This window comes from Aquila chrysaetos, chromosome 2 (assembly GCF_900496995.4).
Source record: "Aquila chrysaetos chrysaetos chromosome 2, bAquChr1.4, whole genome shotgun sequence".
Classification (NCBI taxonomy): domain Eukaryota; kingdom Metazoa; phylum Chordata; class Aves; order Accipitriformes; family Accipitridae; genus Aquila; species Aquila chrysaetos.
This window is the reverse complement of record NC_044005.1, coordinates 42,097,455-42,124,683: the sequence shown is the minus strand read 5'-3', so window position 1 is coordinate 42,124,683 and position 27,229 is coordinate 42,097,455. Positions and strand designations below refer to the sequence as shown.

The window sequence follows — 27,229 nt, the reverse complement described above, 5'->3', positions numbered from 1 at the left end:
GGAGCGTCAGGACTAGTTTATTGGCTGGCAGTACTTCATAAGTACGTTCCCAAACCAGCAGGAGTTTAGCTTCCAGTTTCACTGTTCTCTCTACTTAAGGAAAAGGTGAGCCACTTGCACGAGGAGTCAGCCTGCACACGGAGCCTGTCCCAGGAACACGACTGGCCTCGGCACGGGCTGCGCAGAAGACTGACACCATCTCACTAACCCCCTCCCTCTCACTTTCCCTCTCTCTCACTCTTTGCCTGTAGTTATTTTTAGATTTCACTGGTTAAAGCTTGTCCCTTCTGGACACTTACACGCACAGGGCAGGCACACACGCTTGCTATAGATACTACAACTCAGGCACGGGAGTGAGCCAACAGATTATCTTGTTCCACATCAAGGAATAAATTCTGATTTCTGACAAGAAAATACTGCCTTTGAGAGGATGCCCAACGTGCTCAGCCGCATGGGATTTTGTTGCTTGCAAATTTGACTAGGAGACTTTCAACGGATAGAAAGAGCGGTTTACACAGCAACTTCCTCTTTCCTCGCATTTCCTTCCAGTTTGCAAGATCTTGCTTTCTTTCAACATTTGCTTTAAGCCCGACTCCCATGCCGTCCGCCATAAATGCAGCGGTGGCTCAGCAGACAGCTGCTGGGTCGGTTCCCAGCGCTACTATTAGCACTACAACTGAAGGTGCGGGTGGGGGCACAGGGGGGATTTATTCTGCCATTATAAGTCGCAACCAGCCCATTATCAAAGTAAAGGAGAAGACCTATGAAGAGCTTCACAAGAAGTGCCTGGAGAAGAACATTCTCTATGAAGATCCTGATTTCCCGCCGAATGAGTCCTCCCTCTTCTATAGCCAGAAAATCCCCATCAAGTTCGAATGGAAAAGACCACGTGTGAGTAACATGTTTGCTGAGTGTCTTTTACTTTCCGTAAATTGAAGTATTCACCATGAGTTTACATTTTAGCAGAAAGTGTGTATCGGGGGAGGTCTGGGGAATAAGCTGGAAATATATTTCCTTAGAGCTCTCCTGGAAGATAACTAGCTAGGGCTGTGAAAGCTCAGAGAATGCGTACATAATGACTGAAATACAATAAACCGAAATGAAACAAAAAGAGGAGATGGAATGAAATATGTAGAAAAAGGAATACAGAATTTAATTTTCTTCTTGCATGACTTGCTAGGGATTTTCTTGTCTGAAACTACCAAAGAAAAATTCTCCTCAGTCTGCAACAAGTTATTGGGTTTGCTGACGCTTAATTTTTAAACGCTACCTTATTTCACTTACAACTTTAGGAAAACAGCGGAATACTAAAGTAATCTGTGAAAATAAAAGGACATGTTATGGTCTGAAACATGCTTTTATTCAGCTGTTTGCTCTCAACATTGCTTAGCCGACTTGCAAAGGTTGTTTAGCATAGTATCCACTTACCATGAATATGGGCGTTGTAATCACTAGTGAGGACCCAATCCTGCCTACTAATCCCATTTCTTTTTCCTGTCTTGTGAGCATTCCCCAGCCAGCCTCCCTCTTCTTTCCCACCCCGAGTCTCTCACAGGGAGAGGACTAATTCCTCCGTTCCCAATTGATTCCCCGTCCTACCACAGGAGGAATTATCCTCTTTCCCTGTCGTTCCTGCTGGGCAGCTGCTCCCCTCCGGCAAGGCAGCCCCCGGGGCACGGCCTCGGCCCCTGCTGTCCTCTGCCCAGCAGCAAGGACGTGGTTCTGGTGGTGGATTTTGGCTGCCTCTTCTAGACTTGCCATACTTCCCCGACACCCAAACGCGCGCTTCAATGGCCAAGTCAGTGGTGATAGATAAAACTAACCGCAGGAACGTAACTGAACAGCGAAAGACCGGGCGCTGGCGCGGGTAGCTGTTGGAGCTGCAGAGGAAGGCCACGGGCTGCTGCCACAATAACAACGCGAGCAACGTGAAGGGGGCAACGCGAGTCCCCCATCTGCTTTGCCCTGTGCATTTGTGCTCTGTCATTCCTTCATCATCACCAGGGCTGCATCAGCCCCTGGAAATGCGTGTGAATGAGTTAAATGCGGCCACAAGTCAATCGTAGAGGGATGGGATTTCCCCTGTTTCTACAGAGAGGAAAGCAATACAGCAGTACAGTGGATGAGTGCCAGCACCCTGGGGCAGACAGACTGCAAGCGGGCAGATGAGAAAGCATCAAAACATTTAAAAAAGCACAATGTAACCTCAGGCTTATCTGATATTACCGAGTATGCACAGATCAAGCCTTTGTTTTGGGAAGGTTCAGACTTCAGGGTCTCTGTCCCAAAGATGTTTCTTTAAGCCACTCATTAACGAATAAGTTTGGAAGCTCTATACTTACTACTCATGTAGCAACAACAAGCTGGGGAACATGTAAGACTCAAAATACAACCCAAACATCAAAACCAAAGCTATCCGTGTTCTTTTGACACAAGTGTTCAGCCTCCTGATGTATCTGCCGTGCCAGCTGCAGGTACAGCAGAGGCAGGAGGTCCGGAGCGCTGCAGTCTGCGCCTGCCCAGTACTGCCGTGCTGTGGGATCATGGATCCAGTCGGTCCTGACCCCGATACAGATGGCTGTCCTGCCGGGGACGCACCGCGCCTGATTTGTAGAGATGCCCATGCCTTCTGTTGCAAATGTGTTTGTTTTAAAACAAACCCAGGAATTCAGGTCCCCGCTGTGCCCAGCTGGTCCCCAAAGAGGAGAGACTCACATATAATGCTTTCTCCTTTTATAATGTGTCCCCTACCTTGTCATCTATACCACAATTGCCAAGAGTCTCCTCTTGGGCGCAGAGGCAAAAGACCCGAATCTATTGGTGCTGATCTCAGGTTGACCCAGGACTTTGCTTCACTAGACTTTGAAACTCTAAGTTATATAGTACTGGTAGGAGGACTTGTCTGGTAACATTATATACATGAACAGCCACAACAGGCACATTAACAGAACATCATAAAGTCAAATGAATATAAAGTAGTAATACTGGGCTAAAGAGTATTTTATTAAGAGATTAAAGCAATCATTGAAGTACCGAATTCAAAGATTCAACTGCACAGGCCACGTTTTGTAATAGTCCGTAAAGATATGGACAACTTCTGTTCTTACTAAACTGCAATGGCATTTTTTTGGCAAAGAAAGCAACTAGCTTATAAACTATAGTCTTATAAAGTGATAATTTTTAATCACTTTGAAATTCAGGTCAAGCTTGAATTGAATCAGACTTGATAATGTATTCTAAAAGAAAACAAAATATCCAACAGTTCAGAAGTCCTGAGAGAATATCCTAATACAGGCTTCACTCTAGATCCTTTCCCCGATTTCTATAGAGTATTGTATATGCCACATACACCCAGAAATAGCAAATAAACAAGTGATCAATGTGCTCTAAGATCTCATTTAAAACAAAGAGCTGTGAAATAAATAGGCAACCTGTTCCCCGCTGCCTCTGGCTTCCCGAGTCCCCTTAGTCATGCCACCTGATCCATTTGCACCCGAGCTCTAGCCCCGCCACATGAGATTAATGTATGAGAATGTAATATACACGAAAGATTAATGCTGCCCTTAATGACCATTATTTGCAATGACACGAATCCACGTGGGATTGTTGAGTGCAAGTTTTTCCGGGAGCTCCAAGTATTATTTGAGGAATCACCAAGTTAATCTAAAGGGCACGTGTTTGCCGGTTCCCAACCCTATAACGGAGCGCTGACGACGGTGCCGTTCCTCAGCTGAACAGCGCTTCTCCGCTGTAGCTCTCAGCATACTGCGCTGACGTACGGAAAGGCTGTGAGTCTGCTTTTGCGCCTGGGATTTACGAGGACACCACAGCAAGTCAGACACGTGGCTGACGCTCCCCCGGCCCCCGGCTCCGAGCCGAGGCGCCCGCCGAGCCCGGCGTGGGCAGCTCCCCCTCCCACGCGTGGGCTGCCGCGACCCGGGCTCTCTCCGCTTCCCCGGGCGATGGCCGCGCTGCGGAGAGACCTTTTCCTCGAGGCTCCTGCAATTCGTTACTGAGGTGGGGAGAGGTGCCCAGCATCCCAGCCCCAGAGCTACCCCTCGCCCTCGTGCATCTGGCCCTACAGGGTCTTCTCTTTGTAGTCGGGGCTACCCAGAGGTCAGGTCCTCCCCTGCCACCTCCCAAAACGACCGGCCTCTGCTGCTGCAAGGGCACGAGGGCTGCTCTTGTGCCTTACCGGCAGAAGGACAGCTGCCACACAGGGCAGCTGTGAGCCTTGGCACGGGGGTGGCGAGAAGGCCCCTGTAATTCTACCCAGCTAGTGACTGCCATGCCACGACACGAATGCGCAGAGCAGACCTCCTAACGCTCAATTCGGGCAAAAGCCAAGTGACAGCCCTGCAAGTTTCCCAGAGCAAAGGCTGCAGGATCCATCCAGTGTTTCTGTTCAGAGTATGCATGAGCGTGGTTTAGGTGCGTAGAAGGGAAATAAAATCCCTCTCAGTTAATGCTTAATATTAAATCATTCGCTCGCCCGTGGAAGGTAAGAGAAGCCCAAAGAGCTGTTCTCGCCTGCACCAGGTTATATCCAGCTCAGTGACAGGCTGTGCTCAGCTTTCCTGACAGCCTCAGCCTCCCACACCTATGCTGCCTGCGGGAGCTTCTCTCAGCAGAGAGCAGGGACGAGGTCGTTGATAGTTGAGGGTGGAGAAAAGGTCTGTATTATAACATAATGCAGAGTATTGAGAGGTCCTGTTGCAGTCCTGTTTGGATCTAACGACACTAGGACATTTAACAGGAAGGCTCTGCTGTGACACTGTGCTTTCAAACACACCCCTGTCATTCTCCTTGCTCACAGCCAGGAGGTCACAGCATTAACCATCAGATTCGGCGACTTCCCTACGGTGATCCTCTCCGAAGCCAAGAAAACTCAGCAGAAATAGCTTTCTTTTCGTAACAAATACAAATAAAATCAAGTCAGCAGACTAGTGGATTTTGCTTAGAATGAAATCTAGTCAGATCATCTGCTGGACAGGTGTGAAGCTATTTGAATTTAGTAATCACAAAACGCGCGCCTCTGCAGGCAGTACCACAAAGCAAAGACGGCATTTAGTGTCACCAAGGCAAGACTTTCAGATGAGGGTAATCCAACTCTGAAAACCCTAAAACCAGCTTGCAGCCTGGCAACATCAACCTCTCCCTTGAAGTCTGCAGCACAGCCATTTAATGGCATGGACTAGACTGTGAGAGGCCAAGGGAGAAGAAGCATGAGGCTACAAATTGTCTTAGACAGGCCAAAGAAGATGTTTCCTCTACTTGACAGGATCAGTTTAGGGAATTTACTTAGCATGCCATAGCTTATTTTAAAGGAATGAATGCCTTTTGCTGCAACCGTATAAGCTGACTGGAGGATTTTTCCTGACACAGAGGAAAAGCTAATGAAAATACAACAAAGGTCAAATGCCATTTTTAGTTGCATGCTGCCTTTGCATTTTCCAGTGCTCCCTTCCAACTGACTCATAAGTACCCTCTGCCCAGAAAGCAGCATGCACTACTAATGTTTTTTTCCCTAGGATTCTGTCTCCCTTGCTGTAACTTGGACCCTTTGTAATGAAATTAGAGTCCAAACTGAATCAACCCAGTGAACACAAAGGTCCTTTGGATAGTACCAAGGCAGTCTAAGGCACTGTCCTGGTTTTGGCTGGAATAAAGTTAATTTTCTTCTTTGCAGCTAGTATAGTGCTGTGTTTTGGATTTAGGATGAGAATAATGTTGATAACACACTGACCATGTGAGATGGGTTGACCCTGGCTGGTTGCCAGGTGCCCACCAAAGCCGTTCTATCACTCCCCCTCCTCAGCTGGACAGGGGAGAGAAAATATAACAAAGAGCTTGTGGGTCGAGATAAGGACAGGAGAGATATCACTCATCACTTACCGTCACGGGCAAAACAGACTCAACTTGGGGAAATTAACTCACTTTATTACAAATCAACCAGAGTAGGGTAATGAGAAAAAAACCGAATCTCAGAACACCTTCCCTCCACCCCTCCCTTCTTCCCGGGCACAACTTCACTCCCGGCTTCTCTACCAACCCCCCCCAGCGGCACAGGGGGACGGGGATGGGGTTTACGGTCAGTTCATCACACGTTGTTTTCTGCCGCTTCATCCTCCTCAGGGGGAGGACTCATCACACTCTTCCCTGCTCCAACGTGGGGTCCCACCCACGGGAGACAGTCCTCCACGAACTTCTCCAACGTGGGCCCTTCCCACGGGCTGCAGTTCTTCACGAACTGCTCCAGCATGGGTCCTTTCCATGGTGTGCAGTCCTTCAGGAGCACACTGCTCCAGCGTGGGTCCCCCACGGGGTCACAAGTCCTGCCAGAAAACCTGCTCCGTGGGCTCCTCTCTCCACAGATCCGCAGGTCCTGCCAGGAACCTGCTCCAGCGCAGGGTTCCCACGGGGTCACAGCCTCCTTCGGGAAACCCACCTGCTCCGGCGTGGGGTCCTCCACGGGCTACAGGTGGATATCTGCTCCACCGTGGACCTCCATGGACTGCAGGGGGACAGCCTGCCTCACCATGGTCTTCACCACGGGCCGCAGGGGAATCTCTGCTCCGGCGCCTGGAGCATCTCCTCCCCCTCCTTCTTCACTGACCTTGGTGTCCGCAGAGTTGTTTCTCTTACATGTTCTCACTCCTCTCTCCGGCTGCCGAATCTGCCTGTCCCAACTTTTTTCCTTAAAAATGTTATCACAGAGGCGTTACCGCTATCGCTGATTGGCTCGGCCTTGGCCGGCGGCGGGTCCGTCTCAGAGCTGGTATTGGCTCTCTCTCGAACACAGGGGAAACTTCCAGCAACTTCTTACAGAAGCCACCCCTGTAACCCCCCCCGCTACCAAAACCTTGCCAGCAAAACCAATACACCATGTTTTAGTTGTTGCTAAGCAGTGTTTAGACTAAGTCAAGGACCTCTCAGCTTCTCATACTGCCCTGCCAGTGGAGGCTGCAAGCACACAAGAAACTGGGAAGGGACACAGCCAGGACAGCTGACCCCAACTGACCAAAGGGGTGTCCATACTTATTATGTCATGCCCAGTATATAATCTGGGGGGAGTTGGTCGGGGGGCACCACGGCTCGGGGCTTGGCTGGGCATCAGCCAGCAGGTGGTGAGCAATTGTATTGCGCATCACTTGTTTTGTGTATTCTATTATTATTGTTCTTATTTTCCCTTCCTTTTCTGTCCTATTAAACTGTCTTTATCTCAACCCACGAGTTTTACTTTTCTTTCCCCGATTTCTCCCCCATCCCACTGTGGGGTGGGGATGGGCCAGGGAGTGAGCAAGCAGCCGAGGGGTGCTTAATTGCTGGCTGGTGTTAAGCCACGACAGGCACTCAGATCAGAGGTGACTCCTTCTAGATGAATAATTGTATCAGTGAAGTGCAGCCTATTGGGATTCTCTGTGATAACTTGACCCAAGAGATGAAGAGCAATCCCTTGCTCAGCCAGGAAGAGTGGAAGGACAGACCTGCCACCAGCATCTTGAAGACCAGGTCACCTCGCTCTGCTGACTGAGTACTTCTTTCTCATCAGCCTTGGAAGACCTTGAAACCTTTCCCTGTAACTTCGACTGTGCTCAGCACAGCTAGCGCAGCTGGAGATGAACTAGAGTAATACAATATTAAAAGCATATCCACAGTGTACTAAACGCACCCAGCCACCATAAAGAAATGCAAGAAAAGCACTTCTCTCATAGCTAAATCAGTCCATATGACAATTGTGTGATTCCCTCCTTTGCATTCCTTTACCAACCATCCTCCAAAGCAAACAAGCCCAAGATGCAATAAATTGCTCTGAGGAACAATCATCGCTGTACGTTTAATATTTGGAAACACTTAGGCACCATCTAACTACCTTCATCTAAAACACAGCATGCTGGATTTCAAGCTCGTTACTACAATAGGAGCAGGATCAAGCTAAAATACAAGAATAAAGGTTGAAAAAATGCAATCTAAAAACCCGGCATCTCACAGCTAGTTTTCAGGAGAGCACCACAGCAATGTGAGGAAGAATATTTTCAACAAAGCAAGTGGGTGGAGAAAAGCGTGAAGGCATCTCAAACAGCTGCCTTGACAGAACTGGACCCCAGGACAGCTGACCGAGGCCCAAAATAACAAGTCAAATCCTCCAGTCCCTCCCTCGAAGAGAATAAGGTGACTGCCGGGGGGAACTGGAAGCTGGTCTCTCTATCTGACTGTATGACTAATCCAAATACTTACATCAAAGCAACTCTGCTGATTACTGTGAGGGAGCAAAAAAGTGGGCTCAAGCCAAGTGAAACTACTAGACCTGAAACACGAGTCTGGGAAAATCCAGGGCTACCCTGATGACATGGAAAAGGAGCTTTAGACCATCAGCTGCCTGTACTGCCACACAAGTAATTGCAAGTTGTTTCTTCTTTCTCCTTCCCACTCCAGCTCTGCCATCTTCCAGCAGATGGGGTTCTTGGACTATACTTTGTCTTCTTCCCCCTTTGCAGCTGCTCAGGGAAGTGGTCCTCAAATTGCAATATCTTTCTTTCCTTACCCTCACAAGAAATGGGTCCAAAAGTTAAGCGTCTTCTTTTTCTTCACCATACCAAGTATTTGAGTATGAGAGGTGGCATAAAGAGAGACTTTTGTTGTCTCTGTAGGACAGGTTGTACCTACTTCTTCCCTTGGCTTTCCTATACCCCACGGTTCTTTGTCCCATATAGAAAAGGTTCTGTGTAACCCTGCAATAGTCCCACCTCATTTGCTCGTAGTTCCTACATAGTCCTTCCCTCCCTACAGCAATTCCTTAATTATTTATGCCTGTACAGCATCTTGTGCCCATTCTGTACTAGTATAAATACTGAGAAACCCAGTACATTGTCCTAAATGCAGGACAAAAGAAGACCTCCCTGCCCTCAGAGACAGATGATGCCTGTATACGTTTCTGAATACAGCGCTGGCAATTAAATACTGCGACATGAGGAGAAGAGTAAAATCTCTTAACCAGCAATTGATTATTCCTGAGTATTAAACATCTGATCCTGGGCAAATTTTAAGGAGGGGTATTACTTGGGTTCATTCCTGATGGAATGCATTCTTCAACCCTATTAATACCCCAGCATATTAGTTATTGCAGATTGGACACCTTAAACCTGCAGTCATTTTTAAAGACTTTAATCTGGTCCCCTGATGTTCTTTCCACCTACCTGTTCTCCTGTCACCTCCAGTGGTTTGGTTTTTTTCATTGTTGTGTAGAAAAATATTTTTCCCTATTCTTCTCATTTTAATGTGTTTGCACCTCATACAGAAGCAGCCCCCCAGGCTAGCTATTAGACCCTGTAGATACATGGAGAAAACTCCGTCTGAAGTCTGGAACATCCAGATTCCAAAACATTTTCGTAGTGAAACTCTGCAGCTGAAAACTCTGCAAGAGATTTTAGTATTCACAAACTATCCTACAGGAAAACATTGTTCTAAACCAGCCTTTATTTCTGTAGCAAACAGGTATCATAATGCATGCTTCTCCTGCTCATCCATCTTTTTATATTTTGCAGGAAATCTGTGAGAATCCACGGTTTATTATCGGTGGAGCCAACAGAACAGATATCTGCCAAGGAGAATTAGGTATGAAATTCTTACTTCACCTCTGGACTTTAAAAAGCCTGCATCATAGTTTAGCTCTCACTTAATTTTCTTTTGCTTCCAAGGAGACATTTGAAGTCCTCTGTCTCAGTATACCACTACACATCTACTGATTCCCTCTCTCTATAGTAAATCACTGATATCTCCCTAGTAGCAATCTAGGGAAGAACTGTAAGTGAAGGATGCTTTGCAGGGTGTTTTGATTTTCATGAACTAATATCATGAGTGTGTTACAAAACACAGTTTGGCCTTTCTTTCAGGCTTTGAGGAGAGACAAAATTAGTTAAGACAAGAATAAAAGATAAAGAGAAGGAGTTATTTGACTGAGAGAAAAATCTAATCAGCTACTGTTGTATTTTTTCAGGTATTTAGTCCTGTTATTTCCATACAGGAGCTTCTGAAGGCCTCCAGCTAAGTGTGCCTTGTACTCAAGGACAACCCCTATATTGAAGACCTTAAGCACAGAAGCTCAGAGATACTTTGATATATAGAGCCGTTACTTAGGTACAAGTGATGCCTCTGCAACAGTTGTCCACGCAGCACTCACCTGCACCGCTTTGTGAAGTCATTCCCCTCTCAGCTTTCCCATGTCTTTCATGGTTTTATAACTTCTCCTGTGATCTTTTTCCTAAGCTGATACATCCTAATGTATGTTAATCTTTTCATTTAAGTGTTACTCTGTGCTTGTGAGTGTCCTCATCACCTTCCCAGTAATTTTTCTTTCATTTATTTTATTTAAAACTGCCTTTCTTTTTGAGGTGACCAGAATTTCACAGTTGCCAAGGTGTGGACACAAATGAATTTATGTGCATAATATGTTCTCTCTTTTGTCTTCCATTCCTTCCCCAACTACTCATAGCATTTTTTACCTTTTTGACTACTGCTGAACATTGGATAGTTTAGAAAACTCACAGTGGACCCCACATCCTTCCTAAGGGGAAATAGGTAACTTAGAATATACTGCTAGATGTATACAGTTGACTTTCCAAAATATATACATGTATGTATTTCTATATGTTTTATCACTCCACCAGTTTAATAAATTTCTTTTACAGCTCCCTGTAATCAGGTTTAGTTTTTACTACCTCATATAATTATCTCACCTCACTAATACACACTGCTCAGGCAAGCTTACCCAATAACATCTCTTACAGTAGCAGCTGGGAGGTTTTAATTAAGGGTTGAGGCATCCTTTGCTGAACACAGAAGTACTATGGGAGAAGGTCACTTTCCCAAAGCTTCCACAGTGGCAGCAAACTTGTGCAAGAGTCTGAAGGAGGAACTGAAAAGCACTAAAGAAGGGGACAGTGTTTACAACAGCGCAGACAGAGATTCAAAATGAGGAAAACATGTTAGAGCGATGAAGCAGGAAAGAGGCCCCACAGAATGACGATTGGGACAGCGGGTTATTTTGAGAGCAGCAAATGAAAATGAGAGACCAAACCTCAGCTGTACAGAGCTCCACCTGCCAGAGAGTTCTCTCTCAGCTGGTCTCTGTCCTAAGCTTGGAAGGGCAACTAATGAGGGAAGTCAGATAGGCATTCACATGGGACAGGGAAATCTTAACAGAGATAACAGCACTCACCAGATTGTAGGCTTTTTCTAAATTACAGCAAACATCATCTATTTAACAGGCACGTACCTAGCCACAGATGATGCCAATGAGCATTTCCAGAGCACAAATAAATAAAGTGCTAAAGTACTGCAGACCACATGGAGAAGAGCCCTCTTCTGAAAGGCGATGGCATGCTCTACTGAGAATTAACGTGTCACTTCGCAGTATCTCAGGTCTTCCTTTGATTCTAGTTGCTCTGTTCCTTCATTCTGTCTGCTGCTTCTGCTCATTTACAGGTGACTGCTGGTTCCTGGCTGCCATTGCTTGCCTCACACTGAATAAAAAACTACTCTGTAGAGTCATACCTCATGACCAGTCCTTTATACAAAACTATGCTGGCATCTTTCACTTCCAGGTGAGTCCCTTCATCTAGCGGGAAGCAGGTGTAACTGTATTTAGCCAAGAGAAAGCTCAGCTCTCGGCACGCTCTTCCCTCTTGCTCCTCCACCCTTTGGAAGCGTGAGCGACAGCAGGGAAGGAAGAGGGATTGAATTGCCTCACCCCAAACTCTTCCAACAGGGCAATCACAGAAGGGCCAGCCCATACGGGCAATTAGGGAGCATTAACCCACTAAGGAAGCCTTTGCAGATTGCTGCGTCCTGCACATAAGGAATAGCAACAGGTGCCTGGTCCTGCCTCGCTGCTCAGACGCAGTGCTACCCAGCACAGACACGCGGGTAGTTGGCAAGAGCATCTGGTTTTAGGCCCACAAAACAAGTCGAAAACAAGTTGTTGAAGAACCGTTTATTCAGAGAAGATTGACTGCTTTCCGCATTTCCCTTGGCTCTCCTAAGGGACCTCTCACTGTCCCGCACACATTGCCCAGGGGAATTCAGTACAGCTGCCTCCCTCCCAACGGCCAACACTTTTTGCCACACTAGGAAGCAGTTAATTTCCACAGTTCTGCTCTCTTAGCCTGGCTTTTCAGCCAGGCTGCCCCTCCGTGCACCAAGTCAACCCAGGGTTTTTTTTCTGTTTGCCTTTATTCAGTTCTGGCGCTATGGAGACTGGGTGGACGTCATCATCGATGACTGCTTACCGACGTACAACAACCAGCTGGTCTTTACCAAGTCCTCCCAGCGCAACGAGTTCTGGAGTGCCCTCCTGGAAAAGGCCTATGCAAAGTAAAACAACCTGCTGGACCGTGCCAGGATCCCCACTGAGGCTTTGGCTGGGGACGTGGTTAAACCACCACGTACAGGACTTACAATGAGCACATAGAGAGGCTCTGAACATACCAGTGCCTTTCCCCATAGAATCTCATGCCTCAGAATTGGGGATGGGGTAAAGCATATTTTCTAGGGGGTTTTGCTACTCATTCAGAGGTCTATATTTGATTCTCAACCTTTTTTTTTTTTTTTTTTTTTGATGTGTGCAGGTGGCATGTTTTAAAACTTTTAATTTGTGGTTTACCAAACCGATGGTTTTTGGGTTTTTTAAGTATGTGTGTTTACATACCTATATTCATACATGCACAAGATAAAGATACCTATCTATGTTTTTATATCTATCTGTGAAAAAGAGAATCTTCTTCTTTTCTCTTTTCAAGACTCCATGGGTCATACGAAGCTTTGAAAGGAGGCAACACCACTGAAGCCATGGAGGACTTCACTGGAGGAGTCACAGAGTTCTATGAGATAAAGGATGCCCCTAAGGACATCTATAAAATCATGAAACATGCCATTGACAGAGGATCCCTCATGGCCAGCTCCATTGATGTGAGTTCATATGAACTTTACAGATGAGCCATAAGAAATGGCAGAGGAGAGGGACCTCTCCGTCCATAATCAAATATATGCCACCTTTTGGAACTGCTTGGTTTAGCCCCCATAGCAAACATCCATTTCTAGGAGATGGAGTAATCTCCACTAGACACCACCCATTAGCAAGTAGCAAGCACCAAAAGGGAAATGGACAGAAGCAGAACACAGAGGTGGAGAGAAGGAGTGCAATCAGCAAAACCAGCACCCCCCACCCTCAGTGCCCTCGCCCAGTAAAATGAAGTTAATATGGGGCTGCTGCAACTCTGTTAAGACACAAATCTTCATGTCAAAGACTAAGTGTGCAAACACGTAGGAAATTCACCCTTTGATTGCCAACATAGCCTCAGATTTTCTTAATTTATCATGATAAATTTAAAAGCAAAAAAATTCATTTCAATAACCATTATGGAGTATGAAGTTGCACTAAAGGCAGGAGGACAACCGGTGCTATCAACCACTGTAGATAAGTATGGACACAATGAGGGAGAAGAGAAGTTATCTTTTACCACTCATCTTTCTTGCATCATTTCTCTTCCCTCTCCCTGTCTCATCTTTCTGCATGATACTTTTCTCCCCTTCTGTGTACCAGGATAACCTAGGCTTTTCCTACGGATCAGCTCCTCGGAGCGACATTGGAGAACTGATTGCTCGAATGGTGAAGAATCTAGAAAACGCACAGATGACTCACTCCACTGTAGACTACCAGGGGACGGATGAGAGGCCAGCCTGGGTTCGTATGTCTCCAGAAGTGGTTGACTTCAGAGCGCTTTTATTTCCAGACAGTTAGAGAAACATATCACCCATGCTTTTAAATCCTTATTTGGCTTCACTGAATTATCCCAACACTAAAGACTTGTTCTTATGGATGCTATTTGACATATGTGTTAAAAGACTACAGTGCTTTCAGACACAGTGACTGACACTAGAGGGCTTCGCTGATACTGCCATTAAGATCCTCATTTAAAATGCCTAACAAGGAAACGGAAAAACATGTTGAGTTTTACAAGTGTGATGAAATACAAAGTAACTCCAGCATACCTACGTATCTAGCAAAATAAAGAGAGGTATGTTAAAACCATTTAAGAAAAATCCCATATTGGTAAGCTTAAAAGCTTTCAAATCTGTAGAGGGACACATTGCCTCCTCCTCTCTGTCAGGCAGCTATCATGCATTGCCCTTTAGGGACCTGCATTTCCATGACAATGAAATTACATCTCTTGCTTTACAGAGGAAAAAAGAAAACAAAAAAACCCTCCACAATTACATAATCTAAAACTTTTGGTTGTGCAAACTGTCTTCTGCATTTGCAGCAGAAAGAGCTGATTTTTCCTCTTTTGACATCTGTATTTAGTCTTCCTAGAAGACTGAAATGTGTAATTCTTCGGGAAAGCCCAGTATGACTGTCTTGTTTTGCAAGCATGGCTGCCCAAATCATCCATGTTTTGGGGGGAATTTCCTCCCCAGTGACTGTTTACTGAAAGAAGGTTTCTCTCTTTCTATAGTTGCTGCCCCAGCAGCCATTGTGCTGCTGGTTATTACACAATCCTAAGCCATCACTAGAAAAGAAATCATGACTCTTGATGGAAGGAGGCAGATAGTGCAGGCACTTCAGAAAAGCGACCCAGGGCACCAGCAGAAGTTAGTGTTTTTAAATAGAAAAAAAGACAAAGGGGTTCTAATAAGTAATGATAGCAACAACATGAGTAGAAATGAAGAAAAGATGAAATAGATATGAGGTTATAGGCATAAAAAGTATGGAAATAGGTGCAAGGAAAGAAAAAAAAAGGAACAGGAGCAGAAGGGAAATAATGGAAAATAATTGCAACAGCCAGGCAATATTTGGATGAGATCCTCCCTGTGCAAGCTGAGAATCTATCTGTGCGACCTTACTAATTCTCTGTTTCTAGCCCTGCCTTTCTCACAACCTCAAATGTGTCAAGAAGGGGTAGCAGAGTTACTGGCAGGGCCTTGCAGCCATCTCTCAGTAACAGACATAACGGAGGAGGGGGAGTTTCGCACATGGTCCATGTGCACGTAGCAGAGCCTTCCCTTCCACTGATCTCGGTGATCTCTCTTACAAGTGGACTGTGTGCACCTGCCACCTTGCTCTCAATTCTTTATCTCCCAGATAAACAGCATTCTGAGATTTGCAAATAAAAATCTATCAGTCGCACTAACAGTTGCTTACCAAGACTTACACCTGAGCAAGAGATCGCTGAAGAAAGCTATGCCCTTCCTGAATGTCAGTTGGAAAAAATTTCAATTATGAGGATTTTAACAATAATGGAATAAAACGTATGGGAAATTAATTTAAAAAATAATAGTGTAAGTTAGCAGGAACAGAGTATTAAATACAGGGTGGTTTAATGTCATTGTGGTAAGATAGCAGCCATGTGTAAAGATGAAAGTATTCTTCTAGGTGTTGATCTGCTCTGATGTTTCCAGTTAATGTAATAACCTTACTGAGCCATACAAGAACATACTATCCCAGAAAGGGCTGAATAGTCCTAAAGTAGAAAATCTAATTATTTTAAGTACGCTATATACTAGCATGTTCCAAGTGCAAAAAGCAGTAACCTACACAAAGGGAAAGAGTAAATCACAAAATGTCCTTTCCAATTGATATTACTAACTTTTTCCTTTTTTAGTTCATGCTTCACTCCTTTCTAACCAACAACATTAATTCTGTGGGCACTAAGCTTGGCCACCTTGGCAAACGCAAAGAGAACAAGACAAAAAACGCTGTCACCTGAGTGGCGTCACCCTCCCTCCAAAAGCCCTGGGTGGCACTACCTGCCTTAGAGCAGCTGGCTGAGCTTTGCATGACACTTACAAGTTTTTATCTTGTGTCTAACAGACCATAATGCCAATGCAGTATGAAACCCGGATGTCTTGCGGGCTCGTCAAAGGTCATGCCTACTCCGTCACGGCCGTGGAAGAGGTACGTACAGTCCCTTCCCTCCGGCTGTGGTCTACACTCGCCTAGCACCATGCATGTCAGCAAAGCTATGAGGGACGAAAAAAGCAAAACAAATTATAAGCTCAGGAAACAACATTTATACTTAAATAAATGAAAGCCTTGTGGAGAAACAAACCTGTCCAAGTTTTGGCTTTCTGGGGAAATTCCACTGCTTGGGCAAATGTGACCACAGGCGGCCACCGCCTGGTGTGACAGCCTTCCAGCACTCACCCCAGGCAGGTCGGGCCTGGCCGTGGCCCAGGAAAGCACCATCACTGGAGGAGCTGGTATCAGCTATTTGACAGGCAGAGCTTTTCCTTTTGAACCTGCTCTCAGTCTATTCTTGTTGTATTCTTTTTCAATTAGACAACATTTAAAGGGGAAAAAATACGTCTGGTGAGGCTGAGAAATCCCTGGGGGCAGGTGGAATGGAACGGACCTTGGAGTGACAAGTGAGTAAAACAGAGCTTCACCTGATTTGGAAAAAAAAAAAAAAAAAAAAAAAAAAATTTGCAGCTTTATTTGCCCTTATGCAGCTTGTGCATGACACTAACCTTTAATGATGAGGTATCTGAATTGTCTTTGCTGTCATTTTGACTCATGTGCTTTGAAGTTGATCATAGTTGAGTGCTTGGCTGAAGCTGTAAAAACAAGAGTACCTAAAAGAGGTGTTAAGAGGGGCTTTACTCAATGGAAATGAAGAGAGCCAAGTCTAACGGCACAGTCAATCTGATTTTACTGTCTAGCAAGTTCAGCAATGTCCATTTTCAAAACAAGATGTGACAGTAGAAAAATCTTTTAAGTTACAAAAGAACTGGATGAAACAAGATATCAGTACATGAACGAGTTTGGATAAAGCTTCTCATTAGGTTTTACTAAAAGGAATTTCAATAGCTAGTCCAGTAATGAGAGTCTGCAAACACTTTTTTCTTCAAGCTAAATAAAATTAACACAGTTCAGCAGATTTTTGAGAGCTGCTAAGAGGAAGTCTGAAGAGAAGGCAGAGACAAGTAGGGCAAGTGCTTTTTTATTTGGGCACGTGGAAAGGAGGGTAGCAATGAGAACAAATGGCTGCAAAACTCACAAAGGAAAAATTCTATCAATGTAGCAAGATGACTCTTTGACTTTCCATTCTATGAGGCTTACAGTAAAGAGTAGAAATTTTAATGGAAACTGTATTGCAAATCGTCATCTAACTTGTTTACTCCTTTGAAGGTCAGAGGAGTGGAACTTCATTGACAAAGAAGAGAAAATCCGCCTGCAGCACAAGATTGTGGAGGATGGGGAGTTCTGGTGAGAATGTCGGTCAAAAGCCTGTGCTTCTCTGGTAGATAAGCATCCATAGAAAAAAATGAATCACACTGCACTACTTAAATCTGCTAAAACCATTGCAGTAATCCCTGTTCCCCTTCATATTCCCAATAAGCCCTGCTCTGCGACCTCCTCATTCTCCCACCAGGGTTTATTGAGTGCCACCAGCAGAGTCCTAATTATGCTACACTTCCACAAGCGCTCCATCACCCTTCCTACGTACCATCCTCTCAGCCCAGTTTCCCCCAGTTTGGAGCTGCAGCTGCGTAAACTGACCAACCAGCAGGCCAAATGCATTAGGAAATCATGGTGCTCCCACTGCAAACTTGCCCTAATAGTGGCAGTATCGTTGGTCACCCTCCTCCACCCCACCAGGATCTTTCAGACAACCACCCACCATGTAAATCCATTTGGGCTCAGTTTCCCCTCAATTCCTCCAGGATATCATTTGGAGATTTCATGAGGCACTTCACAAAACTCGAGATCTGTAACCTCACACCTGATACTCTGGAAGCCGATAAACTCCAAACCTGGACTGTGTCAGTCAACGAAGGGCGCTGGGTGAGAGGCTGCTCAGCTGGGGGTTGCCGCAATTATCCAGGTGAGCAATGGGTCTTGAGAGATACAGCCTCTTTGATGGGGACCGTGTTAGATCCCACAGGAGAAGTCGTACCACAGCCCGGTCAGTGCTCAGCCATAGGAAAAGCTTTGCTTCCTCAGTGGGCGAGGCACGCCATTTTGTAGCTGGAAGCCTTCTGTCATTATGTTTGTGACAGCACCTCATAAGCCCAAAAGGCAGGCCTGGCAAAGATAAATCATTGTTTAATCTTACTTGGGGTGAAGTATTTGAAGAGATCAATTTCACTCTAACAGTTAGATTTCACTTGCAAAATCCACTTTCTGATAGTTTTAGGTGCTTCGGAAGTTTGTCAGATGCCAGTTCTTCATTTTATATGCTCCTTTGCTGTGCAGTTTTGTTAGAACTATGTAAAACCCATAACACGTAAAAAAAAATACATACGTATTAGCCCAATTTTAACCTTTTCCTCAGGAGCCACAGGCAGGGAACTTAAAAGTTATCTCTGATCATGAGTATTGTTAGAAAACTAAAGCTTTACATGTTTGCTTTGGGTTGTTGATGGGATTTCACAGATACATTTTGGACCAATCCCCAGTATCGCTTGAAGCTCCTGGAGGAAGATGATGATCCTGAGGATGAACAGGTTGTCTGCAGCTTCCTCGTCGCACTGATGCAGAAAAATAGGAGGAAAGAACGCAAGCTGGGAGCCAACCTGTACACCATTGGCTTTGCTATCTACGAGGTACCAGCTCTAGACTTCGTTCTTTGCACCATGGTCACAAATCCCGACAGTATGCATTTACCAAGAAAGTCACTGAATCATTCAGCCTGATTACATGAATTGCAATTTTTACTCTGCAAGGGACTCAGAGGAAGCCTGGAAGGAAGGAAATTCAAGGCTTTGTAACCATTCAGACCGTAGTAACCTCAGGGTTTACTCCGTCTATAAGTAACACACTTTTTAGGCTTTTATAGTGACTTAATGACAGATTTTAACATATTCTTTCCCATACGTTCTTCAATCTCCCTTTCATCCTCGCTGAAACTAAACATTTCATTGGCAGAATAGTGTAAAAAAGGAAACAGACATCCAAGATGCATATGTAGCAATTAATCTCTGTTCCTGCTATCAACTTCATGAAGAAGTCAATTTACTCAGTCCCTTGCACAAACATATTTAGTTCAGATCTTAGTGGACCTCATGTAGATCCCAAGAAATCTAGAAAGGAAGAGAGAAATTGCTTAGAATATTTCTCTAACTTGAGGCATTTTAATTACTGGCTGTGCCCCCAGAAATCTATATGAACGCCCTTCTGTATGATCTAGAAACAAGTGGACTCTTCTAGTAGCTCTGACTGTTTCTTCTCTTTGTTTCTCCCTAAGGTGCCCAAAGAGGTATGAGCAGAACGGAGGCAGATTGACATCTTGGTGTATACTCACAGCTAGTGTTACTGTTGTGCTTGTCTGTAAGTCAGCAGGAAACTGTCCAGTCAAGTTTGTTTTCAGGGACGTAACAGAAGTGAAACTGCTAACCTTTCTGCTTTGAGTGTTTGTTAGTAACATTTTGCCAATAATTTTTAGTTCCTTCTCACCCGCGCCCCATTTTCACTTGCACGTGTTCCTCGGTTCTTCTTTTCTGTTCTCTGCGAGACCTGGCCACGGCTGACACGGTCGGTCAGTGAGCCTGGGCGCAGAAAGCAGCATCAGAGAGCACTTTGCCTTTGCGCCCCACGCAGAACCACCCTAAACCACTGCCCTTTCCTCCTGCAAATAATGCCAATGGCCTATATCCTGCAGCCACAGAGTTTTCTCTCTAGTCTTCGAATTTGTTTGGAAAACCAATGGTATTTTCAGCCATCAAAGAAAACATGTTAGAAGTACACAGATTATGTTTTTCTGAGCTTGCCGGTAGCTGAATCGTTGGCATCACAAGTTTTGCAAACAAGCTCACCTGACTGATTTGTTACCTGGAAAACATGGAGACGACAGTCTGAACGTTGTCTTTGCTGACAATTTTACAGGTGGTTATTTCTGCAGAAAACAGCCTGCAAGTGTTCTTAGCCCATAATTCTTGACTTAATGTTCATGTTTGAACCAATGCAATGTTTGATTTTCATGTTTCTTTAGCAGATACAGAATTCGTGTTTTGTCCAGGCAAGGACATGTTTCCACTGCAAGCACCTTCGCCTTACCACACTGCATGTAGGAGTTTGCATACACCATTCCTTGCCATGCCACCCTCCACGGAAAGTAGCTGAACTTTGGTTACACACAACACAACAGTCAAGTAAAAGTGCCTACACGGCAGAAGTCAGCCAAGGCTCTGCAGGTGGGCCCTGGAGCAGCCCTCAGAAGCCAACTAGACCCAGCCAGTAGCGACTTAAAGGTGACAGACTCCGCATCTGTTACCAGTTAGCATCCCTCATCAGCTCCCTGCTTGCTAAGCTGCTGCTTCCATTTGTGTTTTCTGTCCCAACCATGTACTGCCCACATGACAAACCACCTGGGGAACGGGTAAGACTTCCTTGAAGACAAATTGACTCATTTGTTCTGCAGATGCATGGTACTAAGCACCACTTGCAAAAGGATTTTTTCCTCTACAATGCCTCCAAAGCTAGAAGTAAGACCTATATAAACATGCGAGAAATCTCTGAGCGCTTCCGGTTACCTCCCAGCGAGTACGTCATCATCCCATCAACATACGAACCCCACCAGGAGGGAGAATTCATCCTAAGGGTCTTCTCAGAGAAAAGAAGTCTTTCAGAGTAAGTTGCAAATCCGTTTATCTGACCATAAAGATGGAGGTGAGCTCGCTACTCTGCTATAGTCATATTCCCAGTTTGCTACACCCTGCTTTTAATTTTCTTAACCTCATTAGAAACTCCAAGCCGCAAACTCATTTCCCTGAGCTTCCCTTGTAATCTAACAGGAGCCTGCTTTGAATTGTCTTTGGAGAAGCTTACTACTTGGAGGATATCCTTTGTAAACATACCATCAGCAGTTTTTAATAATGAAAATGAACCTATTTGGTTTTTATTGCTGTACGCCACTGGCTGGAGTTTTGGTCAGATAGATCATTGAACCAGACCTAATTTCAGTCACAAATGAAATACAGAAGTAGGTAGTTATTTCCTCTCCATCCTGCTCTTCAGCTAGTTTCCCAGAGCTCAGCAAATTGCAGCCAGTGTCACTCTACTTAGGCCAAACAGCTCCTGTTTTACTCCCTGCTGCCAAAGTTCAGTGTTGTCAAGGCTCTTCTTTAGAGGAGTAAACCAGGCAAGAGCCCTCCTGGAAGTGGTACTTGGGATGCACAGCTCAAACTGGGAAAAACCTATGTCTAGAGCCTGCAGTGGTAATGCTTGGAAGCCAGCCCACAGCACTGGCTGTTTGGAAAGTTCAAGCAGCTGCTTACAAACCAGCTACAGAAACAATCAACGTTGGGAACAGTCACTTTCCCGATTTATTTACTTTCTGCTTTCTTCTAGGGAGGTTGAAAACATGATTGAGGCAGAGCGTCCATCAGTAAGTACTGTCCTGGGCCTCTTTTGTACATGAATAGGGGTAGGGAGAGGAGGAGCATCACATCAAGGAAAACCTACAGCAGGAAACCATTTGCAGCCACATAACAGCTCCTTTAGCATAAATTCCCACATTTTTTCTCACCAACATGCTTCTATTAACACTTGCTTTATATATTATGTACACTACTTTCTGATTTGGTCAGACCAAAACATTTTGCCAGATTTGAAATCTGCTCCTGGCATAGAGACGCGGGATGCTAAGAATTGCCTTTGCCTCCATCAATGGAGATTATTCATTTACCAGGGGAGGCCTAGCTCTATGCTCCACGATATTTTGTTTGTGAAACTGGCATCTCATCTAATAAAGAAAAAAGTACTTATTTTGAAGTACATACTTTCTGGAAAGGGATCCTAATGATACTCTGATTCAAAAGAGCATCCATCAAGCTCTAACTCTTCAGCCTGGGGTCTTACACATCTTTGTGGGAATATACTAGAGCTAACAATACAATTAATCTTGAAAAAAAATCGGAGGAAATGCTCTTGCACAGAATTGAGCTCCATCAAACCTTGCTCAGAAGTATTCCCCTTTCATTTGCTGTCATGATAACAAAATATTTGTCCAGATCTGGTGGAATTTAATTGCCACTTCAGATAACAGACCTGTGGGCACCAAAGTCCAATCTCCACTGTATCAACAGGTTGGGAAAAAGAAAAGGAATAGTCAGAGCTAAAGGTACAATAGAGATTTTATTCAAGCAGACAAAGTCCCAAATGAGATGGGACACTGTTTTGCTATGGCTTCTGCAATTTCTGTCCTTCAGTATGCAACTTCTTGGTGGGTGCATTTTCCCTCATATTTGGAGATTTGAAAACTGTATGAATATAGGAAATGGGAAAAAAATTGTATGAATATAGGAATGGGAAAAATAAATGTAAGAAAGGCCAAGAGGGAAAAAAAAAACACTTTACCATCAGTTCTGCATAATCTGGGTAAAATCTATAATTCTGTTTAAAACCGCTTTTTTTCTTTAATTTTGTCTCTTTTTGTACAGAAGAAGAAAAAGGGCAAGGTGGGTACTTGCGCTATGTGCTGAGTGCCAGCAAAGCAAGGAGCACGTGCAATGCATGCAGCAGGAGCAGGGTTCCTTGGTATCATGATTTCCCCGCATCTAGAAACTGATCTAGTTAATGAAGGGCACTGGATAAGAGGCCACTTGCAGGCAGCAAAGATTTTGTCTTCCTACGCTAAATTCTAATGACATAGCATTAGCATCATACACCCCGCTCACTCAAGGGGGTGGCAAAAAGCTAAGAGAAACTTTTCAGCTTTAAAAGCTTCATCCTCTGGGTTACTCAAACTGCCCTTCCTGGCTGCCCCTCCACAGGCACCCCGACACAACCTTTCTAGTGAAAAATCACCCCTTCTCCAGACATGTGTCCTCACATTTGCTATTGCTTAATGCAGCTACTCCTCGTTCCTGAAGTTTCTGCTCACCAAAGTCCAGGATCCTGCTTTCCATTCCACACAACACATTTAGGACCTTGAAAATGTAATCAGACATTTTTAACCCCAAGACAGGCTGATTGCAATTAATACTCTAGGGCAACACATTCGCATTTGTAGCGGCTTTCCTTGTTTTAAATGCACTAAAACAGAGCAATTGCACATGGCTGCTTACAGCTGAATGCTTCAAGAATTAATACAGAGAAAGAACATATGTTTTGCATAACTAACAAGCTCGTACACAAACACTCCTTTTCTGTGTAGGATTCAGATTCTGTTTGTTCTCAGTACTACTGTCCTTCACAGAGGAGCAATTTCATCAGTTTGAGAGAACTGAGAATCTGGGAGGCTTATTTTGCTAAAACAAAAAAACCCAAAACAAACAAAACAACCCCCCAAAAAAACCCACAACAAACACGTTTAAACAGTTACTGGCTTTCTGAAAAGGAAAGCTAGAAGCCAGAGATTGCACTACTTTGCAAAAAGACTTTTGCAGCTTTTTTAGCATGAGGAGAACAGTAACTTCAGAAATTCCTCCACCTTTTTTTTCTTTCTTTGCTTTCATTCCCAGCTCTGGCTTCTCCAGTCATGCTCCCAGGGGTGGGAGCTGTTGCTGCATGCGCTTTACCACCGAATGGTTGTCACCAAATATTTTCGCTTTCACATCTTCTTGTGTAATTTCCATTTTTCTTTTGCTCTCTTCCTTCTTCTTCTAGCCTATCATCTTTGTTTCCGACAGAGCAAACAGCAATAAGGAGCTGACAGCAGATGAAGATGCTGGCAAAGACGGTGAAAAAACCCACATAGATGAGAAAAAGGTTTCTGCAGCAAGTGGCAAAGGGGGAAATAAGGCTTGGTCTGGCTAGCATGAAAGCGGCCAGGGGAAGCACAGGAATGGGGCAACGAAGTGTCCTAAGATACTTAACAGCTTTACATCAAATCTTAGCATAACTTGCGTATGGTTTACGTGGATCTAATGAGCATGACACAGACTATCCCTTCAGTTATTTAACACGTGTGCTGGAGGATGTAGCTGCTTGAAAACTACTCTTGGTTGCTCTCTCATACAAGGATCCCCGCTGTGACAGATCCTTTCCCCACGAGCAGCCCAGTCCAATCCACTCTCGCTCAGCCCCCTGAAGCGGTACCCGCTTTACACGGGGCACACACACACAAACCGTGCCCGAGGGGCTTCAGGAGCTCCTGGCAACGATCACAGCCTCCCCCCACCACAAGATACACATCCCTATACCAGTCCCTACTGGCCAGAGGGGAAAAGGATGAGTAAACCCAGGAGCTCCTGCACCCCTCCTCTTTTCTCTCACTACCGGAGAGCAGGAAAACAGGGTAGCGAATGCGGGGTTTCTGCCTGCGGGTGGGTGAGGGACACAAGATGCAATGGCCAGATCGTGCACCCAGGCTCATGGCACCTGGAGGCATGGCTTGAGTTTACAGCAAGCGTGCTGTTCCACTGCACGGCTGCCAGAACACGCAGGTGGCAAAGTGGGAACCAATCCTAACTTCCCTCTGCATTTAGACAAACAAAAATAAGAACTAAGCCAAGAAATTAACCTTGTTACACATAATCCCTGTAATTTCGGGGGGGGGGGGGGTGTTGATAAAATAGAGTTTCCTTTTTCAGTATGAGCCCCAGAGTTCAGGCTTGCTTTTTGCATGTGTCTGAGAAAGCTTCACTTCCATCGTTTGCCTCTGTCTCTTGTGCTACTTGTCTCCAGCAAGGGACCCCCCACATTACAAAGAGCTCTCAAGCCCAAGTCCCTCCAGTCAATTCCTAGCCTACAGGGCAGCTATGGAGCAGATATGCCTCTTCTGCTCCAAACCTCTCCTTCGCAATGTTTTGAAACAAAAAACTAGAAGATAAACATCTGTCAGTGAAAGTAACCATTTAGGCTCTTTCCAAGAGATAGGAGAGCAATGGGATGTAGTTAAATACTCAGCAGTTTTGCCAAGGAATACGTTTAACCAAAAAAAGGGGAACGGAACAGAAGGATGACCTGTTCCTCCAAAGACCTCCAGATTCACTAAGAGGCTCCCTCGCGCAAGGGTGAGCGAGCCGTCCAGGCCCTTTCCCTTCCCTGCTGGGCTAAGAATGTGTCTCTTCTTTGCTTGTCTCTTTTCAGCGTCCTTCAGCAAAGGCTCGTGAGAGGAGCGAAGAGGAACAACAGTTCAGGAATATTTTCCGACAGATTGCAGGGGATGTGAGTATGCAAACCTATCCCTGTGTCTGCCATCAAAGCAGCCTAGCCACAACAGCACCTAAATCAACTGCTTCACAGATTCAAAACACTAAATTTTAAAATTTCCTTTGAGATCTGAAGCTAAGCAAAATCAAATCAAAATCCAATTAAGTATACAGCTATCCTCGTATGTACATATAAGCTATTCCCATTGTGTATGAGGGAGCCTGATTTAAATTCAAGCTTTTACTTCTATCACTACCACAAGATGCTATTTTGCATAGCTTGTATAAACAAGTTAGAACTGCAATGCCCTCCAGTACGTGCTTGACGAGCAAAGTTAAGAGTAAAAACAGATCAAAGAACTGCATAAATCAAGATGCTGCAAATGGGTTACAGGGATTTTCGCATTTTGCTTTTTGGCTTATACAGTGGCTTGAAATTACTGGTCATTCTTCCAGTTGTAGTTTAATAAGCAGTCTATGGTAACTTTAGACCTACCTTGTACTGCAGCCTCAAGAAAGATTTGGACTAATGTTTATATGACCTAGAACGCTCTCTAGTTTGAAGCATATATATGCCATACTGAAAAGTGACCAAAGACTTCATACTTTCAGCATATCCATCCATAAAATGATCTGCTTAACAAGGAATGTTGCAATTAATGATATTCTCACCACATTTCCCACCAGGACATGGAGATCAACGCTGAAGAACTCAGGAACGTTCTCAATAATGTTGTAAAAAAACGTGAGTTTGACCATGTTTTTTCAGTAACCCTGGACAAAGAAATCTGTGATATAATGTAACCCTCCACCCCTGAGTTGCACTCTAAAATTTATTTATGGTTTCAAACTCACAAATTTCCTACTTACACTTCCATGGACTTAGCATCCGAGACTTTAGCAAGCTGAACTTTTCATAGAGATGCTCTCTACGAGTGACCAAGTACTGATAACACAGAAATGAGCAAACGTTTATTGGAAGCACCACACAGGATAATAGAGCATTTCTAGCAATCTGCAAATGCCCTTTAAAAAAAAAAAATTCTAATGGAAAGGCAGACTTTTCTCCCTGTTTAGCAAACTTTAGCCTACAGACCCTGGGCTTGCTTAGTTACCGGGAAGTTAGTTTAGAGTTTTCCAGAGGTTTTTATTGTATGTAACAGGTCAAGAAAAGTAATCTCTAATTCACAAGCAATAACATTACTTAGAGTCTTTTCAAATTTCTTTACCATTCATTTCTTACTGGATGAAGGAAGTAGGTTTGGCTTCTACTTTGAATAGAGTTACATCTAAGAGGAAGAAGCACTTGCTGTCTTGCATGATCTGTTTTCACCTGGGATCATTTATTTCAGATAAGGACCTAAAGACAGAAGGATTTGAACTGGAATCCTGCCGCAGCATGATTGCTTTAATGGACGTATCCTTTCCTGGTGAAAGAGGAGTGCGTGATACCACGCTAGTCCACTCAGGTTGTATTTCCCACCACTACACACACAATTTAGTAAGTAAGCCAGGGAAGCAGAACAGTACCTCACAGTGTGTAGTCAGAGAACACAGCATTCCCGGTTTGGCACATCTTAACTCCAGTCATCTCAACATTACTGTAGTTGGCAGATGAAAATATCCCAAACCAGAAAACTACAGAATAAGTCAGTCAGTATGATACCCTTCCTTAGGTATCAGCGACTGGCCAGCTCATGTACTAAAGCATGATTTTTCAAAAATTTTTTTATAAACCAACTCAACCTAACTACAGTTCTTGCCAACAAACTTACTGTATTTCTCTCTTAAGTTTATAACGTATTATACATTCCACTGTGTGTTTAGCATGCAACACATACAGAAATTGTCTCAGAGCAGGTATAGTAAAACACGCTACAAGATACCATACGGGGTTACCTCTGATACAACATCACTCAGTTTTCCTGTTTGATGTAACACATGATTTTGAGAGAACAAAAGCGCATTCAAACCTAAGCAGAACAAAATTGTAACTACAGCCCAGAGCCATAATGGTTGGAGCCTAAACACAGTTTTGTAAATGGCTTTAGTCAACATTTTGCTTAGTTCTCAATTAACTTTAAGCAAGGCAGAAAGAGCTTCACTCTAGGATAAAGCTCAGTTTTCTTACGAAACA

At 44.5% G+C, this 27,229-nt stretch overlaps 1 protein-coding gene across 3 annotated transcripts in view; it reads left to right on the top strand.

Moving 5' to 3' along the window:
- The first annotated feature begins 115 nt into the window (after positions 1-115).
- CAPN3 (calpain 3) overlaps positions 116-27,229 on the top strand; it is a 31,953-nt gene continuing 4,839 nt past the window's right edge. The window contains exons 1-19 of one of the 3 annotated variants that reach the window (XM_030033898.2): positions 116-891; positions 9,546-9,615; positions 11,485-11,603; positions 12,239-12,372; positions 12,798-12,966; positions 13,601-13,741; positions 15,869-15,952; positions 16,337-16,422; positions 17,186-17,263; positions 17,722-17,882; positions 18,434-18,603; positions 19,245-19,256; positions 20,418-20,626; positions 21,347-21,383; positions 22,441-22,455; positions 23,606-23,707; positions 25,031-25,108; positions 25,780-25,837; positions 26,445-26,509. In XM_030033898.2, the coding sequence (XP_029889758.1) occupies positions 598-891; positions 9,546-9,615; positions 11,485-11,603; positions 12,239-12,372; positions 12,798-12,966; positions 13,601-13,741; positions 15,869-15,952; positions 16,337-16,422; positions 17,186-17,263; positions 17,722-17,882; positions 18,434-18,603; positions 19,245-19,256; positions 20,418-20,626; positions 21,347-21,383; positions 22,441-22,455; positions 23,606-23,707; positions 25,031-25,108; positions 25,780-25,837; positions 26,445-26,509 (2,082 nt within the window). In that variant the 5' untranslated portion in view covers positions 116-597. Of the gene's footprint in view, positions 892-9,545; positions 9,616-11,484; positions 11,604-12,238; positions 12,373-12,797; positions 12,967-13,600; positions 13,742-15,868; positions 15,953-16,336; positions 16,423-17,185; positions 17,264-17,721; positions 17,883-18,433; positions 18,604-19,244; positions 19,257-20,417; positions 20,627-21,346; positions 21,384-22,437; positions 22,456-23,605; positions 23,708-25,030; positions 25,109-25,779; positions 25,838-26,444; positions 26,510-27,229 lie in introns of all 3 variants that reach the window. The other 2 variants (XM_030033890.2, XM_030033907.2) reach the window with 2 other exon arrangements.